Genomic DNA, 14,621 nt, shown 5'->3' on the forward strand with positions numbered 1-14,621 from the left:
GCGCACAGCTCGTCCGGTTGTAATAATACTATGAGTGAGGAGCGGAGGACCGAGGCTATCGTTACCTGCTGCCAGGACGGAGTCATCAGAGTAGTGTAAAAAAAGTATTTCAATCGGCTCAGGCACCGAAAGGAAGCACCGAAGCATTGTTTGCATTTGCATCATGAGGAATGTAAACAGCAGCAACAACAACAATACTCTGGCCAGAAAAGACGGCTGACATCTTAACAATGGAATTTGACATCAGGGAAACATTGTCCATCAACTTTGACTGAGTTTGAGCACCAAGCATCGTGATGTGGACACAGAGTCCTCCTCCTCTCGTCCCACCGGAGTCCTGCGGTTTGACGGTCAACTGCAGCTTGATCCGGATCGCCAGGATGGATCCAGGTCTCTGTGAAAATGTGGGCTCAGCAGTTCACCTGAGGTCTTATTTCATCCATATTATTTTTCTGCGACCAGACACCAGACAGCCAGGAGCATGCTGGGTAGTGGAGTAGCCTCAGGCAGGTCTGTCTGGTTGGTCGGCCGTGGGCGGTGATCATCTCAAAGTCCGCTACACTTAACAACCCAATCCCATCGCTTCATTTACCGATGTTGATGAATGCATTCTGTCATATGCTATTTGGGCTCCAGTAATAAAAGAACAACAAACTAAGAATTTTGCAAAAGTCATGGGAGCTACCGGCATGTACATGTGATGTAAAATGACACGCAAGAAGAAAGAATGGCGTTCTTATTGCACACTAAGTGACTTAGAAATTGTTGTGCCGTTCAGAGGCCAATTGGTGAGAAAGGAGATTGAGTAGTGAACGATAGGAATAGAGAGAAACTTTATCCCATTATGATAAACACGAGAAAAAGAAGGCAGCAACATTTTCAAAATGTCATTTCTGGACATTTTCAGTTGACCTCAGACCTCAATTCACTTCCTTCTACTTGGATGCACAGATGCTTTATTCTTAGCCCAATTAAAAACAAGTCTGTGGTGTTAGTCGCTGTGGAGGAATACACCTTATTATTAGCAACAACAAAAAAGAAGCACCACAGAGTTCTTCTCCAAACTGTCAGGAAGGATTGTACTTGTTAAGCTGCAACACAGGAGCACAAACGAGGAGGTATTCAGCTGTGTGTTTCATCACAGATGCCCTCCTATGTATGTGTTCGAGCAACCATCCATTTTAATTACGTTGCATTCATGACTGGTGGAAACTCAACATGGCTCTTGGGACATTTTGGATTCTAGTTTTAGAGGAAGCACTTTTCTTCATTCTTTCTGTGTGACCTTCACTGTGTTACTGCCCACCTGCACCCACCATGGCTCAGCTATGAGAGTTCAAATCATAGAAAAAGAGAGAGGAGAAAAAAAACAACATTCATGCAAACCCTTTTATCAATAATGGAAGATGACAACAAAGAGCGAATACCCCAAAGGCCCACACAGAAATGCGTCACTTGGCACCGTTGGCAGCTCCAAACCTTGTTGGAATATTTAAAACTTCACTGCCCTGAAACCCTGAAACACAGTTTCAGAGAACTGCAAAACAACACAGCGATGTTTACCTTCCCAGCCAGTCTGTGAGGCTTTATACCAAAGGGATGAAACACTCGAAAGGTCCAAGGCCGTGTTCAGACACTAGTGCCACGTCCCGCAAAAAAAAAGTCAAAAACCTCCTCATCCATTTTAATGAGATGTCATCGTTGGCACAGCAAGGGTTCTCACAAAAAATGAAGTAGAGTCCTGTTGTAATGTCATCTGGCAACATGCTACGTTGGCCAATCAAATATTTGCTGGCACACATTCCAAGGGATTACTTTGCAATGTGAATGAAATAATTCTACTGTTTACCAAGCCATGACAACTTGTAAAATCCTGCCTGGTAGTATTAATGGAGAGAGAAAATGATTCAGTACAAGTTAGTTTGTGTATCTTTTCCTGCATAATAACTGGTCTCTTCAAGGCTTGAGTTCTACAATCGTTTTAAGGAGATCAAGCTGTTGTTCACACCCTGCAATGTATCCTCGAACAACTGTTCATATGGTATCTTACTAAATTCATGATGTATATATAATAAAAACATGATCCCAAGCAACTGAACAGACTCCAGTTCAGAGAACGCTCTCCTAGTTGCTCATTATTCTATGTCTACAGATGACTGCACTGCATATCTGAACATTGGCCTAAAGAACTTGACTCACTATCCTTATGTAGTATTGTTTTATTATATTATATTCAAGTATTGTAGTATTTTAATATTATATTATAGTATTATTGTATTGTAGTAGTATATTATTATAGTATGTGCAAAGTGATTTTATAGAATATGAAATATTTGCGACGAACAATATTGTCAGAAGTGGACTCATCAAATGTGTCTCAGGGTGTGCCGATGTACTGGAGGCCGTGTTTATCGTATTAATTCATTATTAACACAATAACAACCAGGTGGCTTCATAACATTATAACAGATATCGAAATCCACAATTTTGGAGAATATCACCAAAGGTTAAGTTCTAAATAACTGGCCCTTGACGTTGTCTACTCATAGATCGGAGCCTACATAGAAGTGAATGTGTTGGCATAGAGCTGATTAGATCTGGCCCCATTGACTGAATGAAATTCCAATAAGTCACGAGTAACATGAGTCAGTTTCTCATGTTTATGACAAACCACGTTTTCTGAAGAAAGCGAATGCACAAAAATCTGTTTGGGGACGTGTGACCAATCACAAGAGGCCCAGAGCCTCCATAGGTTTCCAGCCAAGGTTCTCTACCCTGCTGTGTCCTCTACATACTCGGTTCCGTTCACCAGCTTGGTTCTATACACGCATGTGCCGTTCTTTACCTCTCCCTACACTTAGGTTCTCGCTCACAGCTGCCGCGGTTGTTGAATTCGGGGGTGACTTATATCGTGCGAGTTAATATCATATGATTTGCTCGTGAGCATGTTATTTTAGCTGACCCACTGACAGATCTGCTCCACACTCAGAAACAAAGCAGAGAAGGTCTCCTCGTAATAATTCAGATACATTTTCCTTATTTCGACAAAAGAATGCAGAATATGATACCAGAGAGCAAAAAATAATCCCTGCACACTCATTATAATCGTTGTATCAGGTTTGTATTTGAAAGTACAAGGATTTGCCTTCTAATGCATTCAACTAACACACACACACACAGCACTTTTGAAATTTCAGAGCTTCCAGGTACACGTTGATATTCTCCAAAGCCCGCTGCATACGAACGAGACTGTCTAAGCAGGCAATTAGATCTGCTCCGTGCAGTTCTTGAGTCGCTGTTGTTGGTGTTTCTAGTCAACAGTTTTCATCTCCGTCATAAAATATGCAGAGACGGAGCTACTGTGCTCCTCAGTGGACAACTTCTGTGCATGTGTGAGTAGGAGGAGGCAGGTCAGGTAATGACTCTTTCTACTTTTTTGTGTTTTGCTGAAGATGCCCAAGAGCCTCTCTTCACTTCCATATGTCAGCACATTTAACGGACTCCAGTGTTACTTCTAAAGCAACCGAAAGTACAAGCTTGTCAAATGGGAGAAAGCACAATGTCAAGAGGGAGTGAATGGAGAGGCCCCAGGCCTGCAGGAGCATTTCATGCTCATTATTGCTGAGCAGGTGTATAATCATGCCTAACTAGATGTGGACCTTGCAGTATAATGATCATCATGTTGTCTAAATTTGTGGATAAGGTTCATGTTAAATGTATTTGCACTTCAGCTTACATAACAAAGGTTGCCTTAAAATGAAGCCCAGGATTTATTTTGCTAGGCGAGCTGGGTGTGATTTAAATATGTGGGTGATAATTCACCCCCACCGCAGGAAGAATTGCAGGCGCCATTACTCGAGGGTCCTCCTGTAGTTTAAGGATGGCTAGATGGAAACATGCCAACGGCAGCACATAGGGCCTGTGTGGGAACCAATAGAACGACAGAATGAATTCATGCCGCCAGAAGAGCGATGGCTTTGTCTCATTGGCTTTGTCCTGTGGAATATTTCATTCATGTCAGAATAGGGGGCGTAAGTGTAAGTTTTTAGGCCTTTATCACAACACACACTTTGACCTGAAGTAACGCCAATGTCATTCATTCCATCTGGGATTGTTTGCTAGGAAGGAAGAAGTGAAAAAGCACACACATGATAGGGCTGCCTAAAGAAGAATCAGATGACAATGTTCAAGAGAGGGGGAAGATGAGCCGCCAAGCAACGAGACCACCATGTTGTTTCTCTTGGTGGTAAAGACGCATCAGTTGATGGTCACTTTATATGTTTGTGCATGAGGCCCTGTACTGCCAACAAATGGACATTTTTACGGCACACATTTTGACCTTTCGTAGTGCAGGTGTGACTCATTGACCCTTCACTAAGCCCCGCCCCCCTCTGCTACTCTCTCAAGCTGTTAAAGCTACCTTGGAGCACACACTCCCGAGATATATGTTATCAATTGTTGGCGGGGGGGAAGCCTAAGACGCTATTTCATAGAAAAACAGTCAGAAGGGTCTGTTTAAAGGATAAATCCAAGAAGTCTGATTCAGCAGAGAAAACAGTTAAAAAATATACATTCTATTTATCTTTTTTATATTATTATATGTTGTCATTATGCCATAGGAAATACGCTTACTTCCGCTTCCTTTGTTCAATACTTCTTAATGTCAAAGTCAATGGTCTGATTAGAGAAGATGTTCCACTGACACAGTATGAGGAGGAGATGCAGGGCAATAGGTACCATCTGTTGGTCCTCACTCATCTCCTGAGTTGGTCCTCTCTTCTCTCTGGAGGCTGTCGTCTCTTCTCTCTGGAGGCTGTCCTCTCTTCTCTCTGGAGGCTGTCCTCTCTTCTCTCTGGAGGCTGTCCTCTCTTCTCTCTGGAGGCTGTCCTTTCCATTTTACCCTCTTTTGTATCTTGCACAAAAATTTTTTCTTGTATCAGATATATATTTATATAATATAATATTATCACTACTGCTGACATTCAGGTTTATCTTTCTCAAAAGGGCAAAAGCATTTTTCTGGGTTGATTATTTGCACAGTGTGCCAGAAGTAGCAGTTATTGCCATGACAACGATCACTCTGTCCTCAGCCTCTGAAGCTCAGACAATCGTCGTTTGTTCGCGAACTTACAACACCCACGCTTTGATTGTACCAATATTTAGCAAATATCTATGATGCTGCATTAGCATGTTACAATTATTATGAAGGACGACATCTGCGAATATGGTAATGTGTCCAAATATCTTTTATGATCGAGTGAGCTATATATATATACATATATATATATATATGGCTTCAGTCTCAAATAATTGGGCTTAATACCTTCATATTAACATCGATGGTTATTACATCCAGTGCATTGTTCTCCTCTTTTACTTGTAAGAGTGCTCTGCTCGTTAGGAAACTCATTTGCTTGCTGAAAAACCTGGAAGTGAAGAAGAGTTTGATTTGAACTAGAGCCGTCCTCAACCAAAGAAATCCTTAGTCGACTAACATTCATACAATGTTGTCGACTAATCAATTGGTTGAGTCAATCGACAGATCTGTAAAACTAGTTCCTCCATAAAGGATCACACAAAAGCTCCACTTTAAATCTCGTGTCTACCAGAGGTGTGCCCTCAGGTTTCTTGGAGAAAAGTCATTCAGCATGAAAAAAAACGTTAAAATTGACTAATCAGCCAAAGAAATCCAAATGACCTATTACCCGACGAATCGACACAGAGGGGGCCGCCCTAGTGAGATGAGAGCCCTAAAGCCCCGCCCCTGCTGCTGCACAGGGCGTTATTACTTGTTCATGCTTTGTTTATTAATATTGCACCAACCTCGACACTAGAGCGGGGCAGATAAACGGACACACAGAGAGAGATCCCACGCTTTATTGTGTGATTTGATTCAGTAGCACAAGTTGTGTTTTCTTCATCGTACATCCTGCTTCGTACACTCAGAAGTCAGCTCGTGGCTTCACACACATGATCCAAAGCTTTGTTTTCATCGTTGTCGTCCACGTTGCTGTGGCATTGAATCAGTGTGTTGACAAGTCCCCCCTCTGTCAGCATGGATTGTCATTCTGGTGTCGTTGCCCGCTCTCTCACTCCACACCAGCACCCTTCCATATTTATAGAGCTGTGGAGCACTGGACATAATATTTTATTTTTTTTGCTTTATAAGAGGCACTTGTGCCTGCTGCGCATGCTGAGTCGCGGGCTAACATCATGCGGGGGATACTTAAGATGAGCCCCGTCTCCTTTTCACAGGAGTGAGCGAGCGCAGCACCTTTCGGCTCTGGTTTTAATCGTGAAGGCTGACGGATACCCGCTGTGTGAGATTTCGTCTTAATTCCTCAGGAGGCACTTTCATTCTCCTCCGTAAACCAGGGATTATATTTCAAGTGCCATTTCCGGTAGGAACGTTGAAGGCAGCCCTGCTAGAAATTAACTACATGTACGCACCAAGCTGAATCCATGAGCCCTGTGGAAAGCATCTCATTTCACACTAATTGGACATTTTCTAACTATACGGCGGTAACCTTTCATGTGGTTGTCTTTTGTCTTTGGTACATTTCTTTAATTTCTTTTTGATTTATTGCTATAAATGTAATTTCAAATGCAGATCTCCGTGTTAGGTCAGCTTCCACTCAGCTCAGAAGCGGCGAGGTAGAGGTTACTTTCAACACTTTTTAAGTTATTCCAGTGTTGTACTATTACAATGTAGCCAACGGACCTCTTATGTTCTCTCCTCTCTCTGACTCAAAGCTGTCCTTGCTCTGCTCTATTCAGGTGTGTTACAGCGCCACTCCAAAGCCTCATTTCCTAAAGTTGTGAGTTTGAGAGTTTTAATGAGATCCTGACCCCTATAAATACAGGCTTTGGTTTGTCGAGGTATTTGCTCAGTATGAAAGTACAGAATACACATAATATCCATGTCTGCAATCTGAAAGTGTTCTCACTTAAAGAAGCTGAAAATGACACAAAGCAACCAAAAAGCTCGTGCCAACAGAGACATGTCATATAATATCACGACACATGATGGCTTTAATGTTGGGGTGGATATGGACATGTCGAGGAAAGGTATCAACAGTCAGTGTTTTGGGATTCAAGGCTCTCTAGGTTTACTTTTCATTTGTGCTGAAAGTATGAATTGATTGTCAGAAAGTGGATCGACAGCAATCCTTTGACTTAAAGTGAGTTTATGCTCAAACAGATGTAGTTAGTACGATGTGTTGTGTGACCATGCCAGGAATCAAAAGTGTTTGTAGTTGTTCCTAACGGCTACACTGCGAGACCATCCCCAAACGCTGGCGGTCGTTGTACCGAGAGGGACTCGGACTCGGTTGTACATGTTGAGTTCGAGAGCCTCTTAAACTGTGGGAGAGACCAGCCTTTGACCCAGCCTTTCCAAAAAGTCAGCCGGTTTCAATTATAAACAAAAGCATTTAATACTACAGAAGCTAAAACAATTGCAAAGTGAAGTACATTATTTACAGTATCTATAGATATATATTCTACGCAGAAAAGCATTTACCCACGTACCAGCCTGGGAGCACACCAGCCACCAGGTTGAAACAGGAGCAAGAGAGCGAATCTTTTCCTCGCACTTCCTCTTCACAGTTTGAAAACCCCTCCCATATTGTCCGTCTTAGTTCCTATTCGCTAAACCCAGCAGACTCCTCCTCGGCATCAGTCTGACAGGACCCTGGCTCGGGTGCTGTTCCTTTGGTGTCCACTGTAATTGCCTGTCTGAAAATCCCTGTCTGTCCCTTCGCTACTCTTAAACATACTATATAAAGATAAGGATTTGCAACTTTTGTCAAAAACTTCACATGTTTTACAAGCATAGGTGGCACTTCCCAAGTACTTGCTATCATATTATTCTCCACCTCTAAAAATACTACAAATTCTACCAAGAAACATTTCTAACTATAAATTCTAAAACACACCTATAATTATGAATCTTCTAATTATGAATTCTAAAACACTTCTAATTATGATTTCTTAATTATGAATCATTAAACACTCCTATTATAATTTCTTAAAGCACACTTCTAAACCTAAATTTCCTACATACACATGAGAAGTGACAGAAATAGGACTGGAAATAAGAAAATCCACCATCTGACGTGTAGTTCAGATAAGCACTCTGGCAGCTTAAGAGTCTACAGCCACGGTAGGATGTTTACATATAGTGACGATGCTAACATGCTGATGTTCAGCAGCTGCAATGTGACCATGGTCACCCCATTTTGTGACTCCTGATAAGGGCCGGGAATCAAATATTGTGACCAAATACCTCAATATCCATATTGCACCAATATTGTTGGGTTGACTATTGGTGCTTTCACAAAATCTTTTTGATAAATAATCATCAGTAATGTGCTTATAATCACAAGGCAAATAGAGCGGCTAGAACAGTCTGGGTAGGTTTAGTAAGATGACATCATTTAACTGTAATACTGCCTTTAAAACCAGTAATAGGCAACATTTTGAATACAGAGTGACAGTCAGCACATATCTAACTGCCATGTTTCATTTCTGAATATCAATTTAATGGGGATGGCTTTGCTAGATGTGTTTTCCTGAAGAGTCACTGATGAACTTCCTTATTGGTGATGAAAATGGTCATTTCTGGTCTTGAACTTGACAGCGTTTTGTTGCTCCTTGTTAAGTTAACTTCATCCAGCTTTACAGCGTACGTCCTTGACTTTAGTACAGAAGTATGCAAAAGAGAACAACATGCCGGCCTGAGAGATTGAAGCGGCCACAAAAATGTGAGGAAAACACCATCAAAATAATTCACGAGGAAATTAATTAGTTTCCTCAAAAGGGGAATGTAACATAAGACACCTCTTTTTTAAGAACTTGATGTTTGTATGTGTCACATATTATCAAAATGTCCCTGCATGATGAATATTAAGCTATTGTGCCTCACTTTTAAAAAACTGTGCTCTGATCTCCTTAAAGGGCAAAACTGATCTGCTAGCATGACATATTAATATTATTTTCCACTTTCACTGAGTTCAATCTTTTAAGCAACTTCAGTCCTTTAGTGCAGGAAACCAGCAAAAACACATGTATGTGTGTGTGTGTGCCACCATAGGACAAACAAACATCTGATGTAATAGAACGCATGGTTCTACGCCATGATGGCCGTCGGATCAAAAGGTTTTAATGGGTGTCAATGGGGAATTTTTTATTTTAGATTTATTATATGAGCTCTGGTTAAACCTACACAATTAAAAAAATGTAAATAAAAAAAATCACACCTTTGCAAAAATGTACGTCATATACATCAAAACAGCCAAGTGTACAACTAAAAAGCCAAACTTTTAGTTGGCTAGTGATGCACAGGGGTCAACTAAAGTTCTTAGTTCTTATTGAAGAAGTAGCTCTGTCTGCCCCCGATCACTGCGTGGAGATCATTGTACTGCAGCTTGTTAATAGCACACTGAATAATGTTCCAGAGGACTTTGTTCCCTGCCAGTAAACATTTCCGGGGGAAGGGGGGGGGGGATTGTGCAGTGAATATTGCTTTGTTATTAAATCAGTCGTGTGAAATGCTGCTGAAACAATGGTGTCATCAAAAAAAAAAATCTGCCTCCCCACTTGTGAAGTGAAGCAACGGCAACATCTGCGCCGTCAGATAGTCACGGCTGCCAATAATATTTACACTACACATACATTTCTTCTCAAAGCAATGACATGAGGAGCTGATGAGGCTGCTGTCATGACAAAGTCCTGCTCAGTCTGCCACATTGTCGTTGCTGCCAGCAGTGTTTTCATTCCCACGTTTTCTCTTCTTTTTTTTCGGAGGGATCTTCTCCACTTTAATCAAACGCCGCGTCTTCGTCTGGGATTCTTAAAGCTCTTGCCGCTGAGCAACGTTAGCACGAGTTTTTGTTTCAGTTCACACTGAGGCAGCAGATCTTTGCTGCTTTGATGGATTTTCCCCCTCACTTTGTGATTCTCAATCCGCTAAACACTTGTAAGACAAGCCTCAATACATGCCCTCTAAATATAGCTAATGCCTCTGCTAGAACACACTGGGCTGAAATACAGTACAGACAAGTTGTATTGTAAGAGCAGTGTATGTACCTCGTCCTTAAGATCATATCGTAGCTTCAACTGACGGATCTATTCACTCGCCTCCTACATTTACTATCTCACCCAAGTGCAAAATGGACAATGATTAACTGCTTTGAGTGGGATTATCATCCCAATCAAAGCTTCTCTTACATTTATTCCGCTTCATTTTCCCCCCAGTTGAGTAGAATTGTTCATGAAGGCTTGTGTTTTAGCATTTCTTTTTTTTAACTTATGATACGTCAAAATAAAATGTAATCCACGAGACAAAATACGTTTACCTTGAAATGCTATTCACCATGTAGAACGGTGAATGTCGAGCGGTACGTTCACAAGCCCTCATCCTTTCTAGACTAATAGATTAAGGAAATGTTCTTGCACATTAAAAAACACTTTCACACTCAGCAGAAACAAAATAAAACTCAACAAAACCCTAATTCCAACAATCACCAACTCCGGTTTGGTTGATGTTAACCCTTACTTCACAGTTAGCCGTATACATCTGCTGGCTCTCTGTGCTGTCATTACACGCTGTCGCTCTCTCTCCTTCATCGGAGGCGAACCACTAAATTACCAAAAGTAAATCCCTAAAATCTTCCCAAATAAACAAAACCAGAAGAACAATCTGCCATTTACCGGCAGCCAATATATTGGTCCACTCAGGGTGGCAGTGACCCTGTATTCAAAACAGAGCTGTCAATATGCCACATACTTTGTCACAATATTAGTTTTGATGTACAACCAGCCGGTGGTTCCCACTTATCAGATGTGAGAATTTTGTAGTTTTCACTATTCCCTGACATTTGATAGACTAAAGGATTATTCAATTAAAACATAATAGCTGAGTTACTGTTAAATCTATAATGACACCTCTGTCAATATACAGTACCGTATATTTTTGTCCATATATATTGCAAATGTAAAAGACTAGCGTTACATGTATTAAAAAGAATCCAAAGATATCAGTTGTCGTCCACTGTGGATATTTACAGCAGTGAAACTATGAAGGTTCACTCTACAAGGCAAGTGTTTCTGTGTTGTAATAAACTGCCCAACCTGAGGTACGATTCACTCAAACTGCTCCCAGCAGCAAACCGTTCACTTATGCAGCGCAGACCAAAGTCAAGGAGCTGCATTGTGTTCACTCCTGATGGACGTCTGGTCACAGTTCCTCTCATGGTTTAATTCAAGGATCGATGACATCGTCTTCTGGCTGGTTCAGTAAATGAAGTTGCTCAAACTAAAGTGAAACCAAGAAAAAGCTGTTTTCAAGCTTTTCTTTTATCTATGATACGGTTATTTTCTGCATGGCTTCCATCTCCATTAACCTACATTTCAATTATTGATTGAAGGACATTTTTATGATCTGTTCCAACCGCTGGATCCTTTCTCTGACATCCTCCATGAGACAAACACCGCCCCACCACTGGTCCAGACCTTTTACTTTTCCCTCTCATTGTAGGTGTATCTTATTTCATTTCTTCTTCTTCTTTAATGTGTGAATCCAACAGCGGGTTCAACGTTCTTGAACCCAGACGGGGACTCTGGAACGGAGGCAGACAGCGAGCCTCAGCTGGCCTTTTACACCGACCCAAACCGCAGCCGCCGCCGGAGTCGAGGTATGAGAAATGGTAACGCCAACAGCGCGTGGGGCTCAGGGGGTAAGGAGGACTCGCACACAGACAGTTTATCCCGCCGTCTGATGGTATTACCGTCGCCATGACGCATGACAAGTAACCTTTGCAGTGCATATATCAGATGGATGGCTCCGTGGTGTTGTGTGTGCTCGTGATTGTGCCCCCTTTTCAAAAGCACATGGAGTTTGTGTCCACGGTGTGCTGTGTATGTACATAGCTGTGTGTGTTTGGAGCATGCAATGCTGATCTCAATCTTGTTTGACTGGAATCAAACAAGTCCACGAGATCAGACGTCGATCTAACGCCATTTTTGAAATAATATTCCACGCAAATATTGTTTCTAAGGAGGAGCCTGTGCAAATGTGTCAGAGAGATGTGGTGCGGCACGCCTTGTCCGTCAGCATGCCGCGTCCTCGCAGCTTCCACGTACAGTAACGGGGTGTGGGAGGAAATAAATGAAATAAAAGAGACAATGCCCTCAGAATAATAGCTGCTGTCAGACGGCGTTACAAGCCTCCACAACGCCTCGGGGCCACTCGCTCCCCCCGTCGTGTGCTCAGGTGCCACAAACACGGCGATGCCTCCAGAAATGTAGCCAACACCTTTAATTAGAGCGAGGCTTAAGAATAGAATAGAGCTGCAGCGCTGCCACTACCATGTTGTTTACATCCAGAGGAAAAAGATTCATGAAGCGCTTCATCAAGTCGGAGGTTTGATGACAATATCGAAATGTTCAACTTCTTTATGTAAAATGGAGATACTTTTGAATGTTATGATAATTCAATTAAATAAAAAAAAGATTAAATGATGCCCCACATTCATATCTTTATAATTCTGGGTGAGTCACTTGATTGAATAAACTAACTTTACACATAATACGATAGGTCAGCGTTCTACTTTGGCTTTTGTTTAAAGGATCGCCGTCGGCAGCAAAACATTGCCAGAGTAATTTAAAAAGTGACAACGTAATCTAGAGTTATTCTACCGGTGAGGAAATAACCCTTTTTTTAAACAGAGTGTGAGTGGCTTTATTCAAGGTCACTGTGACTTGTGTGTGTGTGTGTGTGTGTGTGTGTGTGTGTGTGTGTGTGTGTGTATGCATGCATGCCCCTGTGGATCACGTTTAACACATTCTGTGTTGCACTCTGGAGTAACAGAGATAAGGGAGGCGTTCTCTTCTCGGGCAGAGAGGGAGAGTAGAAGGAAGGTTGCAAAACAACCTCTGAACCACTTTTATTGAGGCCCGTGTCTCTTCTCTTTTGTATTTCATCCCTCACATCCCAGCTTGGATGTTAAAACCCTTCAATGGTAAACCTTATTTCTGTGCCACTGAGCTATCCCGGTCTAAAGCTCCCATAGGCCTTGAGGTTTCTTCATCCTAAAGGTCCTTTTCATGGTGGCTAAGCCCATTCCTTCTGGCTTGTTTGTAAAAACGACTCCCAGAGTAAGCGGTGTGCGTTTGTGTTTGGTGCTGCTGTGTGCATGTGTGTCTGGAGGGGCATGTGTGGGGGGGTAAAAAAAGAAACTGCTTCACACATCTCCATCGTTTTTTTTTCCCCCCCCCCCCCCCCCCCCCCCCCCCGCTCCCCTCCCTGTGCATTTGTCTCCCCCCGGCAGCAGGTTCCCCTCGGAGCCCCATCAATAAGACCACCCTGACTTTGATCAGCGTCATCAGCTGCGTGATCGGCCTCGTCTACTCCTCACACATGTCCTGCAGCCTCTCGGTGCGGGTCATCCTACATGTGCCGGAGCACCTCATCGCTGACGGTAAGACTGTGTGGTTGAAGCCTTTACTCTCACACACGCATACACACACGCATGCACACACACACACATGCTCTTGTGGGTGCTCAAAGCCCAAGGGGGGCTGAGCTGGCATTTTTCCCGCCGGATCCCGGCTCGTTATTTCTCTCAAATGGGACCGCCCGGGTTTTTTGCGGTCGAGCTGAGACAAAGGTAAATTCCAGGTCGAACTCCCACCCCCACACCCCGGTTTCCCATGTGAGACCACACGGCAGATGTGCCCTCAAAGCATCACAGCACATTGAGGCCAGGTCGCAGTGACCACCTGCCGCAAACCCCTCCCTCACTCTTCCCCTCGCGCCCACTGATTCGTCGAACCACCTCGATAATGAATTTCCATGTAACACCTGCGGATGAAGGGAGAAAATAAGCACTGCAGGGGGTCCAAGCACCGGCTCAGTGGGTTTTTTCAGCTGTCAGGGGAGTGAGATGGGAGTGCAGACATGTTATAGACTGCGACTGGGACTCACTCATCTATCATCCAGAGGTCTGATTTGATTCGAAGCGCTGCTGCTGCTTTCCCGGCGGTACGAGCCGGTCTGCCAGGGAGATATTAAGATTCCAGGGAGGCGTCCAGGAGGAGAACTTTGAAAGCAGAGATGAAAGATGATGAATTTGCCCGTTGAATTACAAAACTGGGATTGATTTAGAATGTTTCCATGAATGTCTCCACAATCTCATCAGACTTGATTTCGATGCCACGGCGAATCAGATGAGAATCTGGATTCCGCCACCGGGGGAAAGAAGCTATTAATGCCACAGCTGTGCATGTGTCTGCCCCGGAATACTGTGAAGAAAAGCAGAGAAAACGTGCAGCGACACCTTTCTCCTTGCCTTTCACATCAGGGAAAGTAATCATCTGTTCACGCAGGATAACAACATCTACTGCTATTCAAGATATTCTGTGACAAAGGACAGGACAAACTTCTCTATATGACGAACCTGGAGTCTCAAATATAAATGTGGGCAAGGTTTATCATCTCAGATTGTATTTTGTGGAAAACAGTTTTCCCACTGCCATCTGTGTCTTGTCTGATACGTGTCCAAATGACATCTGAAGCCATCACTGGCCATCCTACCGGAACATAATAATACCAGTCACTC

The 14,621-nt window shown here is 42.8% G+C and overlaps 1 protein-coding gene across 10 annotated transcripts in view; it reads left to right on the forward strand.

Annotated features, from left to right (window-relative positions):
• Positions 1 to 14,621, forward strand: part of astn1 (astrotactin 1) — a 366,216-nt gene that overhangs the window by 84,021 nt on the left and 267,574 nt on the right. For 2 of the 10 annotated variants that reach the window (XM_031874553.1, XM_031874555.1), the window contains exons 6-7: positions 11,589 to 11,738; positions 13,332 to 13,481. In XM_031874553.1, the coding sequence (XP_031730413.1) occupies positions 11,589 to 11,738; positions 13,332 to 13,481 (300 nt within the window). The remainder of the gene's footprint in view (positions 1 to 11,588; positions 11,739 to 13,331; positions 13,482 to 14,621) is intronic. The other 8 variants (XM_031874554.1, XM_031874562.1, XM_031874556.1 and 5 more) reach the window with 5 other exon arrangements.

The sequence above is a fragment of the Anarrhichthys ocellatus genome, unplaced genomic scaffold, assembly GCF_004355925.1.
Source record: "Anarrhichthys ocellatus isolate YVR2014 unplaced genomic scaffold, GSC_Weel_1.0 scaffold82, whole genome shotgun sequence".
In the NCBI taxonomy this organism is placed as follows: Eukaryota; Metazoa; Chordata; class Actinopteri; order Perciformes; family Anarhichadidae; genus Anarrhichthys; species Anarrhichthys ocellatus.